The sequence below is a fragment of the Amphibalanus amphitrite genome, unplaced genomic scaffold (genome assembly GCF_019059575.1).
Source record: "Amphibalanus amphitrite isolate SeventyFive unplaced genomic scaffold, NRLGWU_Aamphi_draft 000133F_arrow, whole genome shotgun sequence".
Taxonomy (NCBI): Eukaryota; Metazoa; Arthropoda; class Thecostraca; order Balanomorpha; family Balanidae; genus Amphibalanus; species Amphibalanus amphitrite.
In genome coordinates this window covers 1,423-22,806 of record NW_024881628.1, presented here as the reverse complement: position 1 = coordinate 22,806, position 21,384 = coordinate 1,423, and the positions used below count along the sequence as shown (strand labels likewise).

At 56.2% G+C, this 21,384-nt stretch overlaps 1 protein-coding gene across 1 annotated transcript; it reads left to right on the top strand.

The window, feature by feature from the left end:
* The first annotated feature begins 364 nt into the window (after positions 1–364).
* On the top strand, positions 365–18,863 carry LOC122382111 (zinc finger protein ZIC 4-like). The gene is made up of 2 exons (XM_043367059.1): positions 365–1,428; positions 17,608–18,863. Exons 1-2 carry the CDS (start codon positions 465–467, stop codon positions 18,048–18,050), a joined length of 1,407 nt encoding a protein of 468 aa, XP_043222994.1. The 5' UTR covers positions 365–464; the 3' UTR covers positions 18,051–18,863.
* The last annotated feature ends 2,521 nt before the right edge of the window (positions 18,864–21,384 follow it).

The following is a 21,384-nucleotide window of genomic DNA, read 5'->3' as shown; positions in this document are numbered from 1 at the left end:
GACGCTGGACGGCGCCCGCCGCGACTCAGCCACGCCCGGTGGCTAATTAAGCTATCGACTAGTTAGCGTTGCTCTCCTCTGGAGCCGCTGATCGGTGCGCGGAAGGAGGTAATTGCGGCGCGCCGGCAGCTCGGCGCGGCGGCCGTCGTGTGTCGCGCGCCGCGGTGTCGAGCGGCGCCCAGCCGCGGCGCGCAGCCCTCCTCCCGGGCAGACATACCGCGCCGCTGCGCGCACCAATAGCGTCCCACTGGGCGCCCAGCCGGAGGGCGCGCACGCCCCGCCTCCGAGCCGGCCGGCCATTGGTCCAGCGGCCGGCTCCATTGTCTGACAGCCAATCAGCGGACGGCTGGCCGGTCAGCACCGCGGGACCCGGCCTCCAGCTGACTGAGAACGAATCGCACGCGGCGCCTCTGTTGCAGAGGGCACCTCCTGCGGCGCACACGTCCGTCTGAAGACCGCGTATTATGGTTTCAGAGCGGGGCAGTGTCTTGCTGGGTCCTGTGGCGTGCGCTCCGCGCGGTGACCTCTCCGGCAGTGCGCCCCCGCGCGACGAGACGACGGCGTGTCCGGCCACCGGCGACCTGTGGCGAGCACCGTTCGCCCCCACCGCCAGGATGCACGTGGACACTAAACCGGTGGTGAGTCCGTTCATGGAGGCCGGCCACGGCCCGGTGGGACTCATGTTTGGCCCGAGTATGTCGGCAGCAGAGGCCAGCATGCAGAACCAGTATCAGAACGGCTACGGCATGGGCGTACCGGTCAGCCACCACGGCATGCACGGCCACATGGGCTCGTACGCGGCCAGGGACTTCTTCCTGCGGCGTGATCACATGGCCGGCTCTCTGGGAGCGCTGAGCGGCCACGACCTCCCTCAGCAGCACCACAGCGTGTTCGCGTCGTCGGGTCTGTCGCACCACGATCCTGCCATGGTGCTGCCGAGTCTGCACGAGCAGCAGCACGCGGCCATGAACAGTCAGATGCGGCTGGGCTCCATGTACGGCGCCGAGCAGTTCCAGCAGCTCTCCGGCCAACAGTTTAACCACCACATGAACTGGAACATGGGCGCCATGGCCGGCCCGCACGGCTGCTACCGCTACCTGCGCCAGCCGCTCAAACAGGAAATGACCTGCAAGTGGATCGACCCCGACCAGCCGTCGCCCAAGAAGGTGTGCAACAAGACGTTCCACAGCCTGCACGAGATCGTCAACCACCTGACCGTGGACCACGTGGGCGGTCCCGAGTGCACCAACCACGCCTGCTGCTGGCAGAGCTGCTCCAGAAACGGACGCAGCTTCAAGGCCAAGTACAAGCTGGTCAACCACATCCGGGTGCACACGGGGGAGAAGCCGTTCCCCTGCCCGTTCCCCGGCTGTGGCAAGGTGTTTGCGCGCTCCGAGAACCTCAAGATCCACAAACGGACACATACAGGTAAGATCCGCCGACTGGCGCAAACAAAGGGCTTGTCATTGTTGATATCAGTTTTGGGTGGGATTAGTCGTAAAAGTGTGTGATATGTGCGTTTTGTGTAACCGTACATGTGTATTTTATCGTGTATGGTCGCCGTAATCAGTTAGGCTCCAAAAGGGTGATAATTTCGATGCACTGCGCCGCTATCTTGGCATCTGATCGCCGACCTGCTGCTGCGAGATATTATCTAAACAATCCTGACGCAGCAGTCAAACCTTGTCAAACAATCGATCATCGCTGCTGTGAGCTCTCACTTCGCACTCAGCTTGTCTCTGATCCCACTTTGGGTCTCTTTCGGTCGTCCCTCCGCAGTCCCGGCGCGTGCGACGCTGAGGGCCGTTGTTGTTTGTTGGTCCGCCGGCCGGGGCCGTAAACGCCGACTCCCCGCCCGGCGTCCGCCCGGCGTCCGCCCGACGCTCGCCCGGCGCGCGCTCGACGCTCGATCGGTTTCTGTCCTGGTCGCTCTCTCAGTCACTCGATCGTCCGCTGGACGCCAGTCTGATCGTAGATGTTTCTTAGACCGCTCCATCGCGGGTCGATCATGTCACCAGCTCCTCGAACCGACCCTTCGAGGTGACGAGATGTTCGGCATTCTCGTCACGCGCCGGGTGCCAGCTAGCTCCTCAGCAGTGTCGCTCGCACGCGCCCAACGCGACTAGCGCACAGATATCCCAACAATGCGACAGACGTGCCGATTTACATACAAAGTATTCGCCGGCCGTGTCATTGTTTAAAATGTTTCACATTCCGCTACGGCAAAAACTGTGTCATCCGTCTGTGGGTGGTGCTGCCGGGCCGCTTCACCAGGCTCGCTCGGGCGGACCGGGAGACCGGGACCGTCCCTACATGGTCCCGGTCCGTCCCGAGATGACTCTCGGACTCCGAGTCCGGAGTCGGACGGCCGCTCTGTCTCCGATCTCATCATTACGGGCCGGTCGACTGGTCATTTGTTAACCGGTGACCATTTTACCTGGCCGGACCGTGTCCTTTGAGGCGCCACGGCCACTTGAAGCTAAAGCACTCGTAGATCGCCCCAGATGAGCGAGCAGTACCGGCTCCTTTCTGTCGGTCATTTCTCTCTGCGAGTCCCGGCCGACGCGAAACAAAAAGATTGTCCTTGTTCGGACCGAGCCCGCACTGCTATCCATCTGGCCAGTCTCGTAACTCGGACGCCGCGACCGTGCGATATTCCGGGCTTTCCCTTAAATATTTCTCATGTTAATTCGTCCGACAAAAAAGTGTGCTCGCTTCGCGTGGAATGTGCGGGCGACAGAGTGTGTAGGACCGGCCCGGCACTGTCCTCGTAATGACGGTCGTACTGCGGGGGTGGCGGCGGCGATGGAGGGTGCCTTCGAATCCTGGGATGGTAGCAAGTGGCCTGGGTGCTGCCTCAGAGAACGATGATGTCCAGAGAGTTACCTTTCTTGGTGGAGGCGGAAGCTCACCTACCTACCGTAGAGTGGGCGGGTCACTGGCCAGATTCATTCGCGGTGGTCAGGCCGTGTAGGCCGCGCCAGGGTTTACAGTGGTCAATAAATCAAGGCGGTTTAAATGGAGGTTCGATCGGGGGCGGGGGGAGGGCGGTCGAGGGCCACTTGGGGTGAGACGATCGCCTTGGGAGGTCTCCCTGGCACCCGTCTGGTCCCGTCGCCTTCCCGTCCCGTCTCCGTCCCCGTCCCGTCGGGGTGTTATGGTCGGGTGGCCGGCAGGCGGCAGCCGTCGCCGCCACAGATCGAAGTCATCAGATGCCATCTGAGCTCAGTCTGTCGGGGCGAGTGTGTGCCCTGCCGGCCGAACGGGGTCTCCGCGACGAGAAGTAACGGTACTGGTGAGGGTAGCCTCCCCAAAGTGGTTGTTAGAGCCGGCATACCATCTGCGACAGAAGTTGATTGATTGTTGTGTTGTCGAATAGACGGGCAATTTTTATCATTTGAATCTAGTACACCATTTATAAAAGAGGAAATTTATATTAACTATCTAAAAATGTCAATCTTAATAAACAGTATAAGAGAAGAGCACTCTAAAAATACATTTTCATTCAAGTGCTTACTGCTTTGCTCAGTTATGATCTGAAGATGCTCATCTAGGCGAACAATAAATATGTTCACCATTCACTCCGTAATTTATATCGCAAATCGCAAAAAAACATGACCACTGCTGGCTCCTTTCAATGAGCAGCTTCTGTTCACTTGTATAACGCTATGCCTCACAAATTACCCCTAATTTGTTATTGAGGCGCCTTGGTAGTCTGAAACATATCAATGTCATCGTCGTCGTACCTTGCATTGTGGACTTTGCGACTAACAAGTTGCCCTAATTTATCTCAAGCATGTGCTGGAAATTATCAAGTAGGCTAGTGTGCAAGCGTAGTTTTATCGAAGATTGAGGAGTAAGCATGACTTTCAACGGAAATAGACGGAGCTGTGCCATCCTTCCTCTCCATTCCTCCGACCCTCTCCCCGATCGCGCCGGTTTGGTGCGATGCGCGTGCAGCGTGGGCCGTCCGGTCGCCGCCCCTGCCTCCCCTCGGCTCACAAATCAGCCTCTGGCCGGCGGCGGTCCGCCTCCTCGGCTACCGTGCTCTGCTTTACGGCAAACAGGTCCGGCTCCGGTAATAGCGTCCGCTGCCGGCACCCCATGCCTCAGCCGGCGAGCAATACTGCCGCGTGGCACGCACCCGACTGCCTGCTTGGCCGGAGGCGTCACCCGACTGAGCATTGAGCAGTGAGCTGGGGTGTGCAGAGTGGCTGAGGGTCGTGTTAGGCTGCGGGTCACTTCCTTACTTTGCTGAATCTTACCGAGTGAGGTGGCTGTGGCAGTTCACTAGTTGAACATTGAAGGCAGAGGGGTGGGAATAGGTAACTAACTAATGGTCCAGAGTAACAACTGGGCCAGACTGGTTGAAATGGCAACCGGAACATTGCATAATGGAAGTGAGAGCTTACGACACATGCCAAGGGTTCCTCCTTTTTATTCGAGGCCTCTTATTTTTTAGTCATACCGGTAGATTGTAATTTAAAATTTCAATTTCCCTCCCCGCTCTCCTCCTGTTTCCTTCCACTCCCCTCTCCAACCCCACTTCTTGCCACTGCTCCTTTCCGTCGCCCGAGGCCCTAGTCTCAGAGCTCCACCGGCTTCTCCTGAGCAGCGATGCGGCGATGCCACACAACTCAGTCCGTCGGCCTGCCGCGGGATTGCTGCCATGCACCTCTGCGCCGCTCGGGGCCGCAAAAACGGCCAGCGCGCTGCCCGACTGCATTCTCGACCGGATGAGCTGCCCAGAGCGACGGCGAGACGCGGAGGCGGCAGGGGAGGAGTGGAGCGGTGGGTCTGGAGGATGGCATAGCCCTGGAATGGGCCAGAAAGGAGCAGTGAAGACATGCCTTCTGTTGGGCCATATGGTTAAACACTATCACATATATTTTTTTTCTTCCAGCACTGTTCGATTGGTGATCCAAATGTTTTCATACTTAGCTCATTTGGTCATTTGATTTCCTTGAAATGGGCAGAGGTGATGTAATGCCATTCGGGTGAAGCTGAAATCCCAATCCGTTCATCCGTCGGCTGACTGTGTCGTCCAGCCTCCGTCGTGCTGAGCCACTCCCAGCTGTGTTTTGACGGGGACGAACGCCGGCCGGCGGCGGCGGCGACACCGGGGTGCGAACTGTCCTGACATGAGACACCGGCGCCGCCGATGATGGGTCGTGGGAGGGGGAGGGGGCAGCTGACCCCTCATCCGTCTCCCACGCGCCGGCGAGCCCCCATTTGACCCCCTGTTTCCGGTGGCAGCGAGCTATCGGTCCCCGGGGGACGGTGGTTTGCAGATGCGGGATCGGTCCCCAGGGGACGGCAGATCGAGTTAGGTTAGCGGGCGCTTGTGGAGGGAGACCGACGCTTGTATGTGTGTGAGCGGGATGAGGTTAGATTTGGTGGTAATGCGATCAGCACAGCGCAGAGTGGGCTCTAATGGGACTGAAGATGAGCAATGGACGGGGAGGTTAGTTGGCACTAGCTGCGCACCTAAAATCAGATAAGCTACAGAAACATTTTGTTGTAATTACGTTTAGTGTAAGCATTTGATAGCTAGGCCCAAGAGACTATTACAGATCGCATTTAGTTTGTTTCAATGTTGAGAAGACTTCATTTAAATTTGCTTAGAAGTAATGTTCATAATTATGCTGCTTTGGGTGCCTTGCTTATCTATGCATTTCTAGCTTCCGATATCAGTATCTTTTATGCCAAAATACAATAGAAACAACATTATAATATTTATAACAGCAAATCAAGTAATGACTGCTCTTTGCTGACTCAATTCTACACAGTTTCTTAATTAATAGCCATAAAATATGGCACATCAGACGGCATTATACCCATTGCAGCTGCTTGCTACTTCCAGGTACAGCATAAACACTTTGTCGTCACATTATTAGAAGGAAAACTACATCTATCAGCAAGAGCTAATTAAGTTTATGGTAATTAAGAACAATGCCAATGAATTTGTGATCACAGTTGCATTTCATTCAGTCAGATTAATTACAACAAAATTAATGTGCGAAAGTTGTCATGAATTACGTGCATGGCACCGTGCAATTTCCTGCTCCCAACAGAAAATAAACGCCCTAGTGAAAGAAAAACAATGCCCGTTTTGCACAGCTTTAGTTCACCTATCTTTATTTGAACATGTTGACTACTGGTTTGGTTCCATAGAAATTGATTCTGAAATCGAAACCATAACTTATCAGGTAAGTCGCAATTACATCTCAAAATCTGTCGCGGCCATGATACTTGCATAATCAGGGCCAATTCAATATCGAACCAGTGTGTACGTCTAATCACATGGCTGAACTAACTACAAAGCCAACTGCAGACTAAGGCTCACTCCGCTTCAGTTCCAGCTTCTCGAAACTAAAGTATTCCCTCCTAGATTTTCTAACTCTCAGCCCCACCTCTATTTTCTAACTACTTGCTCCTCGCTCCTCACTCCTCACTCCTCACACTCCTCGTTCCTAGCCTTTCGCCTGTTCTTTCCTCGTTTGGCATGGCGCTCACGTTCTCGGCTTTATTCTCAGTGTCATATGCATAACAAAACGCACCGGGCCGGACGCCGGGCCGCAGTTCGCGCTGGGTGCGGGCGACGGACCGCGTGGCGCACTGCACTTGAACACCTCTCGTCTCGGCCGTGTTTGGGAACAAGTCGAGAGCCGCTTCTGAAATACGCACTCGCGGTGTCGTTTCTACCCAACCCCGCGGCTTTGGTGGTGCCACTCGTCGCTTTCAGTGACGCTTTGGTTGCCTTTTCGGAGCGACCGTCACGAGGGGAGGACCAATCCGGGGTGTGTGAGAGATCGCACACGAACGGTTTGATTAAACAGGATGATTGATGCGGCCGGATTTATTGGCAGTGTGTACTCGCGTCACGTGTGATCGTATCTGGGGTGTAAGCCGGGCCGCGCGCGGGGCCGGCTTACACCCCAGATACGGGGGAGAACAGTTCTTGAACAGTTCTCCCCCAGATAGGGGGAGCGTCCGCACACCGGCCAGAGCAGCCGATCCCAGTCGTGATAAGGCCGGGTCCCGATTGGATCGGACCGACAATAGGCCGCCACACGGCTCGCCGTGTTCGGGCTGGTGCGACACACCGCGTGACGCACAGAGACGCGAGTGGGGGGGCGATATGGCTGCGACAGAGCTGCGACTAGCTGCGACAGCTGCGACAGGGCTTCCAGCGGAGCCGCGTCACCCAGGCGGCTCCCGGCAGCTCCCGGCTCGACGAGACACCCGCCGCTGAGGAGCGCGCTGCAGAGATTTATTTGTTTTCGACGTCGGCGGCAATATCACGTTTCCTTGTTTTGATAAAGAGGATGACGGCTGGAAATTATGGTGTCACTGTCACATCATCTCTTCAGAAGAGCTGTGTGACAGGAGACAGTCCTTGTGCGTCAAGAGATAGTCTGGTCCTGTGGCAAGATGAGCCACCTGTTTTGTTGGTCTTTTGGACGGAGTGTGTCATTTTAGAAGGATTTATTCACAAAGGGCTTATTCTGTCTTTTCAAGCATTCTCCGCATTGTCCACTTTCCTCTGTTCTTGACCCATTTCCCTATCTGTTTACATTACTACTGTGGCATTTCCGTCCCATGATTTTGTTATTTGGAGTACAATAGCGACTTATATTTCCCCTGCCCTCTTCTCTCAAAGATTATCTCCCTCTTCCCACTCCTATCCCTCCTCTTTTCGTCCAGCCCAGTCCGGCCGACCTATCTCGCTCTGTTTCTCATTCTATCTAGCCGGTGCATCGGATCTGTGATATGCAGCGTTCATAATTTCCTGCCGGCGGCCGGTACAAAAACTGCGCCCGGCCCGAGCGCCGTTCCCACGCGCAGGCCACGCGGCCAGCGGCCACAGCTGACCCGGCCTTTATTAGGCATGTCAATCTCTCCGACTCTCCCACTCGGTATGGTGTTTACACCAGAGCGTGTGCCCCGTGACCTGACCTGGTCACTGGAGAGACAGAGCCGACCTCCAGGTCACACCGCAGCGCAGAACAGGGCGGCGCAGGCCGGCCGGCTTTCTGACGCCTACGACCCGACGTTCGGCAGGTATTTTGAAAACGCAACGGCCGCTCGCGACTTCTGGGTCGATTGAATAGACAAATATTTACGCCCGGGTAACAATTAATAACGCTGCGGACCAGTGTGTATCGCAATACATCATCGGGAGATTATTTATTCAAGGCCCCGGGCGAAACTGGCATAACCGGGTACACAAACGGTACGGGGGACACGCAGTCATTAGCTGGTGGTGGTGACGGAGACTGAGACAGAGACTGAGACGGAGACGGAGACTGAGACGGAGACCGAGACTGAGACTAAGACGGTGACGGGGACAGAGACAGAGACGGCGAGGGGACGGTATGGGATGGGATGGGAGACGGTTAACGGATGGCAAGGGGTGGGGGACGGAAAGGAATGAGTTGAAAAGGACTGGGAAAGGCGGAGCGAGCCGCGACGGGACTAATAGGGACGGGTTGAACGGGACCAACTCCGGGGCTGTCTGTGATCAATCCAGTGGGAATTCATTGGTACTGCCTCAACAGTTGCCCTCTGTCCTGACACGGCGCCTGGCACGCGGCTAACGCTCAGCTAGCCGTTTAGAGAACAGCCGTCGGCCGACCAACCAGCTCGCGTTTCATTTGGGAATAATTCACGCGGCAAGCCACGGCGCGCGGCTGGCCGGGTCGCTCCGAATGTTTCATAAAGTGATGTCATAACAATAAATTCGCTTTATAGGACGGGCCAGAAATGATGGCGGAAATTTCGTGAGACTGCAATTCGGCGAAATAGGCCGGCCATTGGAGTACGTCGTGATCCACTCGCTCGGAAAATTAACGTTTCTACATAAAGACAAGCGAATTGATGGGCCGGCTGGGGTAATTATGATTAATTCCGGGCGTTGAATTACTTTAATAATCGCATTAAAATTAGAGCCCTCGGGTGAGTCCAAAGCACATACGGAACAGTTGAATTATGGCGGTGATAAAGTGTGGCTTCAGTATGGCCGCCGTTAGTTTTGGCACTCCCCGAATTACAAAGCACTTAGAACATGGGCGGCCTAGCCTCCTAATGGCGGAAAGTGCATCTGCTGTACTTTGCACAGACGGCCGCAGAACAAATAAATTTCTGCAGGGCTGAAATGAACGCTAGCTCTTGCTTTGTGCATGCGATAAATACTTCTGGCCAGACAAAATGACGTCCAGAAACGACCAACGCCATTTGTTTCCTCGGGAAGTCTTAACCTAAAACTTATGCTGCCTCTCTTGCTAAAACACCACCCGACTTTTCTTTATGCTCACTCTCTCTTTCATATCCAACTCTCTCCCTCTATCCCTCTCCCTCGCCGTCCCGCCGGGCTCCTATTACAGTCCCTCATAGCGTCTGGCGGGCCCTCGGCACCGCGGTCCAGCCGAGCGAAGCCGAGCCGAAGTGACGGCTGGCGGCAGAACATGTGTACGGACAGGTGATCGGTAACGGCGTCCGCTGCCGAACGGGCTCGTCCGCTGCTGAGCGACTGAGCGAGCTCGCCCTCGCCGGTCTGCACCGTAACCCCGCCGCGCCGCCGCTATCCACCCGGCCGTCCGCTCGCCGCCCGGTGCCCCGAGCCGTCCGCCGCCCGCCGCCCTCAGCCGGCCGCTCGACGCCCGCCTCATGGCCGCGCGGCCGGCGGTGATGGGCCGTCTGGGATTCGGCGGAGGTATCGGAAAGAGTACCTACCGAATCCGTGCCGGGATAGAGCTGGGGAGTGGACGCAGGCCAGGGCTACATAGCTGGGTCGGGAGAGGGGTGCGGAGGGCTGCGGGAGGAGAGGAGAGGAGTAGGAAGAGGTTGATAAAGGAGTGATTGTATGACATACGCACAAGAGCAAGCGCAGGTGCAGGAAGTTGTAAGGGACATGTTACAATTACAACTCCCAGGACCACAGAAGGGAGATGAAATTAAAAATCAAGAGCTTTTCTAGCTGAGCGTCCGTTCCATGATGATTTGCACGATGCCACGACAAGTTTTCCCATTTCATAAACACCCAGGATGTGATAAAGCACCAATCTTCATTTGGTCTATTTTTTGTGATCGAATGGTGAACACAGACATCATTACAACATTTATTTGTGTGTCGTAAGAATAATTTTCCATCAATACACGCCCTGGTCGGAGGTCCAAATCACCCAAAGGTGGCGCTGATTACCGAGACCCGTTTTTATCCGGGTGGTAACCGTCGGTTATTGCAGTTATGGCGCACCAGTGACGATTCTGGCGCACGGCGGCGGCGGCGGCGGGGCGCTATTTAGGCGTCATCCCCCGCAGCCGTCTGGTCGTGGCATCTCAATGATCACATGATCGATTCGCCTGCCCGTGATAAATGATCCGTTTTTGTTGCCTTGTTTCGACAATGATGTTTAATTTACCATTGATCATCGAGTGGGGGAATAATTGGGAGCGTTTTGAATTTTTCTCGCGTCCGCTACAGGAGAGCGAGAGACCCGAGAGATTGGATAAGCAGATGGTAGGAGTGTTCGTGTGAAAAACGATCACCTCTGACGCGAATGTTTAGCGCTGGGCGCGCGATCGATGCGAAAACTCTCGTTTCTGGTGTGCTGTGTGACGAGGGAGAATACAAGCGTCATGGTTTGATGCGCACCTCAGCTAGGTGGCGGCGCAATTCTCAAAACAGTGGCTCGCTGCTCGGCACTCGGCGCGCTCTCCCAGCTGTGTTTGGTCGCTCTGTCAGCGCTGCCAGGCACTCTGCGAGCCGAGTGCGTCCATCCGTCCGGTCTCGAGTGTCAGCGGCGACCTTCCTGCGTCACTCATCGTCTCCGGTGCGCCAGAATAGCGACACACGGCCGGCAGCAGCATCAACAGACGGTCCGGCACGCCGGACGGTGCCGAGACGGGCGCGCGCGCCGTCGTGTTTTGACAACCAAGCCAAACTCACACCGTGACCAAATAAACACCGGCATCAATGTAATCCTCTGTCTCCGCGGTAAAGGGTTCTTGCGAACAACTGGTCGGCTCCCCACATTGTTCTTGGCACGGTGCGTAGTTTGGGTCCGCGAGATGGGAATGTATATGTGTGCGACCACGCAGAGCGTTTGGATGAGGCTCGTCTTCGACCACTGCCAGGCAGCGCCGCACAGTGCGTCTTTGAGTCTCTTTGTCCGGATTCAGCACGCTGATGAATGGTGGTGAGAGGTGTGCGGATACAAGGCGGTTAGTGTGGTTCCCCAGCCCCTGCGACGCAGGCCTCCATCGGCGTTCAGGTGCTAGTGGCCTACTGTCTCATTCCGCTTTTGTCTTGAGCATTGCAGTCTCCGCTATTTTACGCCGGCGAGGGTAGACTGTACCGCAGTACTTGGGAGACTTCAACGCACTACTACGCACAACCCTTGCTCTCGCATTTCGCTAGAACGCCTCCTCGACCCGTCCTCCACGGCATCTGAGATTCTCACCGGCCTGTCTCGGAGAGCGGCTGAGCGTCTCACGTCACAGCGGACGTGACGCACGCCGACGCTGCCCGGCTCAGGCACGCCGGCCTCCCACATACTATGAATAAATTAAGCCCATACATCTGCGGGTTGCGTGGCGCGAGGGCTCGGCGCCGGTACCGTGCCGGCCCGCCGAGCCGCCGTGTTTGGCATAATTGTTGCGATGCTATCGTCCGTTGCAAACACTGGCCTGTGACCCGACCCTGAGGAGCTCGAGAGAGGGGCTAGGGGATAATTCCCACGAGACTCAGCTAATGATGTCTAGCTAAACAAAATGGTGACTGCTCGTGAGATGAAAACCAGTGAGAGGAAGGGAAGCCAGCTAACCGCACTGCAGTGTTTTGTTGTTTGCAGCTCGGTGGCTCTTTCCGTTGCCCAAGACTGATCCGGGGATTGCATGTCTGCGGCCAAAACATGCCTAGCGTGTAATGAGATTAGCGAATAGCGCGCAGCCGACGCCATCTTACGGCTTCTGTTTAAGCCACTTACGGGATTCCCGACGGCCCCCGACGCGCGCTCAGTGGGAGAGAGCGAGCGACACCACTTCTCCTCCGAAATGGACGAATTCGTCCAGACTAATGTAATTTAAACCATAAAATAACCCTTCAGCCGTCCTTGGTCCGTCACTTTTATGAAGCGGCCCGTCCTGAAGTTTTATTGCAAGGCCTGGGCGCCGGGTCGCGCCCTCTCGACACTCCAGCTATATGGAGCGCAGCTGAGTTAACAGTTCCTTGTCTACGGGTCACTCGGGTTATTGGCTGTCATTCATTACCCCTCTGGCCTCCTCTAACCTCTCTCCACCCCTTCTCCTCTCTCCTCACCCATCCCCGCTCTGTGTTTCCCGCAGTACAGTCCGCTATAGGCGAGGCAGTTCGGCGTCCTAAGAAGCCGGGTGGGTGGACCGAACCATCGCCTCTCAGCGTCGTCAGTCCAGTACAGCGCATCTATCATCTCTCCACTCGACCTTAGGATGCAGACAGCCGCCGGCGGCTGGGGGCGGGGGCGGGGGCGGCGGTGGGCGGACCGGGGCGGAGTTGGGCCAATATGGGCGGGGATGGGAGGATGCTGGTATGAGGAGCGGCTCATTGCATAATTACGGCTACAGATGTGCTAATAACTCGTAAAGGGGTGATGAGAAGATAGCCCAGAGGAGGTGCGCTATTGTTATCGAGATGGTACTGATATCCCCGATTGGAAGGCTCGAGTTTGATTACGGCGATGTTGCCACGAAGCAGTATTTATGAGACACGGTGAATGCACTCTTATAAACACCCAATCTTACAAAACGAGCCTGTAGCCCAGCCTTCAGTCTCGTTAGTGGCTTTGCCTGCAGCTGAAATTCAGCCGGACCACTCCGAGCTCTGCGACCCGGTCTCGCCGGCTCTGCTGGTCTATCAGACTGACAGTCTCACATTTGTGAATTCTGCGTCCCAGTCTCACATGCTTGTCTGTCAGTCTGACAGCATGACCAGCCCCCAGTCTCTCAGACCTAAGTCTCCAATTTTCCAGCCTCGAGTCTCGCGGCCTCCCAGTCTCGCAGTCTCGGGTTCCTCTGCCACGGGCGCCGTGGCCGGCAGACGCCGTCGCCGAATAAATCACGCTCACTGCCCCGGTTCATGCATTCCAATGAGTACCGGCCGCCCGTCTGCAGCCCAGCGCCGGCCGTGGTGCCGCTCTGTTCTCCTGTTCACACTGTTCAGTCTGTTCAGGTGTTCAGAGTGTTCTCATATCAACTTTGGTTGGTGTAAGGGCGAGACAAGCATCACGAGTTTTGTCGATCTCTCAGTTTTCTGTCTACTGTGGCTCTTCTGTCTATTCATTTACTTCCACACCTGCTCCTGTCAACCTCTCCACAGCCGCGCTGCTCACCCCAGCGCGGTCCAATATCCCCACCCCTAACAAGCCCCCAGTGGCAGAAGACGCCCGCTTCGCACATGTTCAGTTTCGCTCTCTTCCACCGCAAACAAATCTTTAGCCGGCCATAAATACTGTCGGTAATTAATGAAAGCAGCTCGCGCGCGCCGCCCGGCCTGGTTACGTTTTGATAACAGGTTTAATGGTGCGCGGACCCACCCCCGGCCGGCCCTCGGCCGCCGGCGACCAGACAGAGTGCGGGCATTCCCCAATGACAGCCGGTATTCGGCGTGACTTATGGGGCGGGCACGCCGGCCGGCCTGCCGCGCGCTGCCCGCCCGGTTCCGAACGCTCGCCTCCAGCCGGCGCAACGGTCGTCCGGCCGGTGTTGAGAAGGGTGTGGGGAGGTGCGAGGGTGTCGGCGTCGCGCAACGAGGTGCAGCGAAGGTCCACCCGTCGTCACCAGTGTCGGCGAAGTCGCTGAGGCTGAGCAGAGTCGACTGGAGAATGATGTGTGGAGATGGATGAAGCGGGAGCCTTTCTGGTGACCGATGAGAGGAAATTGTAATTCCCTCGCGGAGATCTCCGCGCTCGAGCGGCAAGGCGCGCGATTCAGACATACCAACACGTCGTCCCGTCGCCCACGTTGTCGTGGATGACGTGGGCGAGAGGTGACAGACCCGCTGTCGCAGGCTATCGTCTCCCCACGCCCGTGTGTGCTAATATCGCACGTGGCTGTATCAAACAGCAGCGGGGCGGGGTGGCGGAGCGGGGTGGGGTGGCACCACTGCAGACAACGCGTTTCCATGGAAACGGCCGGCGTGGGTGCATCCTGCGGCGCCGAGCGTGCCGTGCCGGCCACGCTGTCCGGTCGGCTGACTTTAACAGCTCGCGTAAATTTCTGCTATCGGGCCCAATCATAACCGCTTGATCGTGGTCGCGGCCGGCCGGCCGGTCGGGCGGCGCGGGCCAAGCATTCCGAATAAATCTCGGTCGGCCAGCGGCGGTGTAGGGGTAGGCGGGGTGAGAGGACGCCTCGCCGCCGGAAGGGACGCAGCGGCGCATCGACCACCGGCAGACCGCGCGGAGACTCGGCCGGCCGGCCGCGTCACTAAACCCGACCTCAGTATGGTTTTATATCTCTGCTGACGGTCCGGCGACCGTCTAACGGCCTCCCGCCGGCCACCTAATTCAGCTTTATGGCCGACGGCGCAGTCTCCGGCGACGGATCGACTCAGCAACCGTCCGCAGGCCATGGGACGCTGGGACAGTCTGCAGGGGCTGGACACTGCACTGGGCTGTACAGATCGGTGACATGAGATTTAATAATGACGGCACTGTGGCCATTGTCTAAACATAAGCCTGGTATCATCAGTTGTCATTATCACTCCATTTCTCGTCGATTACCCGGTAGTTAGATCATCCTACAGCTCTGTTATCCCTCCCAAACGACCCATCCACCAGTGTTTCTGTCGTTACCTCCCTCACAGCCAGTCGTACCTCCACCGCTCCTCCCGTCTACATCTCCGCCCCTGCCGCCGCCGCCTCCGCGTGCGTCGTCGCCAGCAAAGCCCACAATATCTGACACAGGCGGGGCAATCAATAGTGCGGACTTAGGTGGAGCTTACCCAGCCGGGGTGGGCCTGAATGGAAGCGTTGGTAGCGGCGGGGAGCGACGCACGGGGCGGGCCGCGCCGACCCGCCGCCGCCCCGCCCCCGCCCCGCCGCCGTAGCCTACGGCGGCACGGGCGGACATCGATAGCAGCGCCTCTATCGGTCACTAGGGAAAGCTGGGCTGTAGGCGACGATATACCAGCTGAGTTGTCACACGTTGAATAGGTTTATAGCCATCCGTCTTGTGAAAAAATGAACTTTTGCCTTTAATATTTCTACAGGCAATTTTAGAAGTGTCTTCACATGGATTACAAAACCGTTTAGATTATTGTATTCACTTCAAGCCTTCCCTATTGTTCTTGATGATGCGGGAACTATTTCTAATTAGTGTTTCTAGCTTAGTAAAAGAACATACTGTGCAAACGATGAAAAAAAATCATAAATGGAAGATTTTAAATGCAATTTTCTCTAACAATTAATGGTAAATTCTCTACATATTAAGGAAAAGGTGCATGCTATTTGATAATTTAAAGTTCTTGGGGCCAGTTGTTTTCTTCTTTTCTTACGTCGCCCCAATGGCCGCGAATACACTTGCGATAACGCCTATCGGATACCGTCGCCTCGTGCGGGTCGTCTCCGCGCTCCAGGACCACCCACGCGGCCAGACCTGTCCTCGGTCGTCCCTATACTTTGCCAGCTCATCCCAATGAATCCCGGTAGCGGCCGAAAAATCACCAGCAGAGCGGGGACAGAAAAATCGCCGGTCTTCCGCGCGCTGCAGCCGCTGACAAGTATCGATCTCCGCCGACGCAGGCAGCTCCAGCGCTGCGCCGAATACGCCACCGGCCACGCTGCGACGGTCCCGGCGCGGCTGAGGCGAGAACCAGCCTGTTTACCCTGTGAGATTCCGTCCGCTGGGGCGGCGGAGGCGGCGCCGGCTACGATAACTCGTCCACCCTCGGCGCGAGGAGCCCGCCTAAATCGCCTTATCCCGGCGCTGAAACGAGTCCGAAACCCGCACACCTTCTCGTCCTTTCAGCTCCGGCGGCGCGCACACATAGCCGATTGTTCATTTCTGCCATTCAGCGCTTTGTCGGGCCCCGGTCGGCCCGAGTGGGGTGTTGTAATCACCGTGAGGGCACCGCGGCTCAGGCGGGCCAGCCACTGGTCTGCGGTGACATCTTATTATTGTGTTTGTCCTGGCCGGTGAGGCGGCTAGGATCTGGTCCGGTGGAGGGATGAACACGGTACAGTGGTGCGCAGGATCGCGCCGCGGACGGTGAGACGATTGCGGCGCGGGTGAGACGTGTGACGCGCTGCGGGGTGCTGGTCCGGGTCGACAGGGTGCGATATGTAGCGGAGGAGTAGATTACACGGCACCCAGGTGTGCTGGGCTGAACCGGTGAGCTATGCGATGGAGAAGGTCACTGGCATTCCTTGACCTTCAGCGCGGCGTGGCTGAAATGTGGGCTGATTTCCGATCATGGCTGTCTGATGACCACTGAAATGATCACTGATCTCCACACCTCGCCGTGTCGGAGTGTGATCAATGATCGGGAGGCGTGTGACATACCGGAATTCCCGGCATCTCGGTCCCGCTGGTCACTCTGCGCCGTCGGCCGGTCCCACCTGACACTCGATGGTCACAGGCCGACCGCCAGACCCGCATTGTCTCCGCGTGTCCTCATCTCCCAGTCCTGGAGACGCGCCAATGTCTCCTCTCGAGAGAGAGCGAGCCGGCCGCGGCGCCGGAGAGCTGGCTATTTTTAACGCCGTTCCGTGTCCAGCTCAGCCGGCCCGTTTGAAAACAGGTAGGTCCTGAAAGCCCGGCGCGGCCCGGAAAACATGACCCGTCTCGGACCGGCGCGAGACGGGCACAAAGGGTCGGCGCTTTGTCGAGTGGGCGGGCCGAACCCCCCGAAACGAAACGAAACTCGCGTGTGCTCGGACGAGGACAATGGCTCGCCGAATCAAGGTGCTTTCAGCCGGCTGAATGGTCGCCGGGGCCTGAATAGATTTTGATAGACTGGCCACAGTACCGAGCATTCGAACAAGATGCCATTGAGCGCGCGGCCGTCGGCCGTCGGCGGCGGCTCGCCGGTCCGGTCCGAGCGGGCGGCGCGACCGACGGCTGCTGTCGATGGTGCACATGTTGTTTATTTTCTGTGCGGTGACGCGGCCGCCGTCAGAGCGGCGTCACTCAGCTGCCGCGGGCCTCTCGGCCCGTGTCGGCCGGTCGCCAGTCAGGTGGGCGCCGTCAGCCACGTGCGAGACAGCCTCGCCGCGTGACGTTCCGCCGCCGCTGGCACAGGCCGTGATGAACACACACACTGAGAGGGGCGTCGATAGGAGGTGACATCCCAGGCGGTGCAGAGAGGCTTTGGTCGATATGTCGAGATGTCGATATATATCGAATCCGTCGGTGACGGATTCGATAGATAGCCGTCGATATGTCGTTACAAACGCCTCATGAAGCAGCTCGCAAAACATAGCAAGGGCAATGCAGAATCATGAAGTTCAGCCTTGAAAAGAGCGTCTGTTGGTGATGACTTGTGCTAACAAACCCATTTCTTCCAGCACCCTACACGCTCATGTCTTGTTTTCGTCGTCACTAACCTTTTTCTCTCTTCTTCCGCAGGAGAGAAGCCGTTCCGTTGCGAGTACGAGGGCTGCGACCGACGCTTCGCCAACAGCTCTGACCGCAAGAAGCACTCGCACGTTCACACCTCGGACAAGCCGTACAACTGCAAGGTGCGTGGCTGCGACAAGAGCTACACGCACCCGAGCTCTCTGCGCAAGCACATGAAGGTGCACGGAAAGGACGTGAGCGGATACGACTCCGACTCGGACTCGGAGCCGAACACGCCGGCGCTGCGTTCCCCGAGTTCGCTGACCTCACCCCCGGCGGCGGTGACCTCTCTGACCTCGAGTCTGCAGCAGACCAACCTGAACGAGTGGTACATCTCTCAAAACGCCACCGGCATGCCCACGCCGCCGAGCAACGAGCACTCACCGATCGGCGCGCACGGCAGCGCGCCCGCGCCGTCGCACTTGCTACCGCCGAGTAGCACAGCGTATTGACGGATTCTGCACAAACGAGTGGTCTCTGTCGATGTGCCGTCGTCTCATCCGCGCCGTTGTTTTGTTCGAGAGAGCTAGCTAGCGTCTCAGGGCCCGGACGATCGCTCAACGATCGAGTCGTCGTCGTGATGTCGTCGGAGAGTGGCTTCACCTGTCACAACTGACTGGAGAAGAGGCGATCGGGCTGTCACGGATGTCATCTGCACCCGCGAGCTGTCACTGTCGGCCTGACAGCCGGTCACGCTCGTCATGCACCAGTCACGATGCCAGATGTGTCTCTGCGATGCCAGATGCGGCCACACACCGCTGTGAAAGCGTGGAGGAAGGTTTGTCGAGTCCTTACTGTCACCGGCGTGGCACCGTCCGCGACTGCGCTGCACCTGTGCTCTGTTTTATCTCACCGTGTCATCTCGTTTGTTCGTGTTGAATTTTGATATGCCTGACGACGAACCTGTTATCAAACCCCGTGCAATGACGGGCTTACGACTCGTGGCGCGCGATCTGCACGTGTCACGGCGCCTCGCGGGCGCCGCAGGCCTGCTCTGACTATCAAAAGGTGGATATATTTTATGTGCGTGTTGTGACATGACTGAAGGTCGATTCACGCGGCCGTTTCGTGATGTATATTCTCATCTTGCATTGTTTGATCTCATGTGTTATGAGTGGGCCGCCTTGCGTGGTTCGAGGCCCGCCGAGTGGTCGCTGCGTCCGTACTGTGTACAGAGACATGTGTAAACAGTTCAAAGAACGTTGCCTCTGAATATGCTGTGTGTACAGTAGATTTTATAATAAATGTATGTGACGATTCTAAAAGATGTTTGTATAGAGAGAGGGTAGGTCGAATTCCGCTGGTTTCGATAAAAAAGCAGTTCAGATATAACATTTATTTAGTTTAGATGCACACGATTTATTTGTATTGTCAGAACTTCCACAGAATGTCCCCGATTGTTTTATCAACAGCACGTTACAGCACTCGCTTACGAATTCTCATCGCAGGCACGATTGACGGGTATGCCGTAATCAGATTGATTACTCTGCAAGACTGACTTTCGCAACGCCTGTGAGAGATGATGCGACAAAAGTGCCAATCATCCTCCTATTGAGGGCCAGCCCACACCGGCTGCATGGCGGTCACTCGCAGTCATAGGTGTATGAACGCTGACCTAGTGCGGCGAAAGAATTTCACACTACCATCACTATCCTCAACAGCTACCTGCAAATTTTCATTGGATTTAGAATGCTACCGTATTTTTGGTCTAGAATAAGTAATCGCCAGCCATGATAACGCCACAATGTCCATCACAACACGCGCTTTTCGCCAAGTCACCCCTGGCTCACCTCTGGAAACACGCTGCACTGGTCGGCACTGTCCGTGACCTGACCTGTCCTCGCCGGAGGTGCTGTGACGTCATCAGCGGGCGGCCTGCGCTGAGGGATCGGCGCAGCTCAGTCCAGGCCTCAGACTCAGAAAGCGCAAGAGAGTGGGTTGTGACAGTGCGCTGTGCGAGTGGGTTCCGGCATTAACTTTATGTAACCATTCAACGCCTTGTTCACCCCTGTTATACCTAGTTCTTGCCTTTCACATCGTCGCCCTTTGTTCGCCAAATTGCGAATAAGATGGGAAGGAGCAAGAGACGAGTGACCTATGTACAGGGAGTGTATGAAATAAACTATTTTTTCACTTTCGCTTTCCATTTATGGAAGCGACTATAACATAACATCACAAACGAAAGCGGGCGTGAATTGTGCATCATTACCGACCATCCAGTGATATAACAGACTCAGCTGCATCCCGGTGAACCTCATTACCCGCGCCTCGCGGAGCCCCACGTCAAGCTGAAGACGCCGAGTCTCCATATATGGTTGATGATATATGGTTGACGCCGAGTCTCCACTCCTCACCGACGCCAGCTGCACGGGACGTCTTCACTGCATCGGTGAGTGTTCACTGCGCCCCCGTAGCCCTGGCCTGCTTTCGCCCCTCTGAATGGCCGCTACAAGTGTTTCAGCTGGATGAATGCCGAGCGCCCCTGGCCCGTTTGTGTAGACACGGACGGCGAGTCTGACTAGGTGTTCACAGTGTAAGATTAGCTGTGCGACAGAGGCCCAAATGAAGTGTGTATTGACGGTATCCGGGGTCCGCCGTCCTCATTCGATTTAAATGTGCCGTGGGAGAGCCGATTCAGAATGGCTGTCGCGGTGAGGTGTTTGTGGGTTTCACGCATTCGGGACGATGAGATGGACCGCTGCTTTAGTTAGTTTTAAGTGTGTTGATTGTGTGTATTTTTGTTATAAGTTTCGGACCAATCGGCATGGCCAGTTTCAAGGACTTGAATATAATTGAATACCTACGATAGAAAACTTGGACTAGGAATTTGTAAAATGACATTCTCAACGTGGGAAAGCATGTTAAAATCAAAACTCATTCAAATTTCTATTCGAGTTGGTAGACTCGGCTGGCATAATATTCTAACCCCTAAATGGACAATGATGTCGCCAGTTCATGATCATTGAACATCCAATCATAATCCTTGTATCTGCCAGATATGTCTCTCGTTGACGGGCCATCCAGGTGGAACGAGCATTTGTGTGGGTCAAGGCCGAGAAATACTTATGGTCAAGGGCGCCAGGAGACTGGAGTGGATGGGCATTTGTGTCAACATTGTGACCTGCATTATTACCGTGCAATACCGTATAACGTGTAGTTTTAATTTGGTCATTTAATGTTGACCATATTATGATACTAATCCATTCTATGATAACTATATGATACGCTATGAATGGTTATCCTTGAGCATGTCCTTTCAAGCTAACACTTTTGCTTTGCTACTTTACAATTAAGCACATCTTTCTATGTAATTTTATCCGCACACTCTTTACAGCGCCTATCGGCTAGAGCAGGCTGAGGATGAGGAACTAGAGCAGTATTCGGCCAGTCCTGTGGTCACCAGTCAAGCCCACCGAAGCCTCCATCGCTCCGCCAGCGTCCCACTCCTCTCTATGTAGTCCAGACCAACAGCGGCCGCGCGGACCGCGTCTGCTGCCCCGCTCTGAGTCGCCAGCCGGGCCGCCGCCCGCGCGCCGGTCTCGGGTTTCCATCGGCAGCCATAACCGATCAGGACGATGACGCAGCTCCGTGGAGCGTAACAGTCTCGGGGCTCAGGGCCCACAGGCCACAGCAGACAGCGCGTTTAGCAGAACTTCTTCAGCTCACAGAGAATCCACCGCCCACAGCTCACAGTCCACAGTGCGTCCAACAAAGCACATTCAGCCCACAGTGTGTCCAAGAGAGCGTCTTCAGTCCACAGAGGGCTCGCCGCTGCCAGTCCACAGC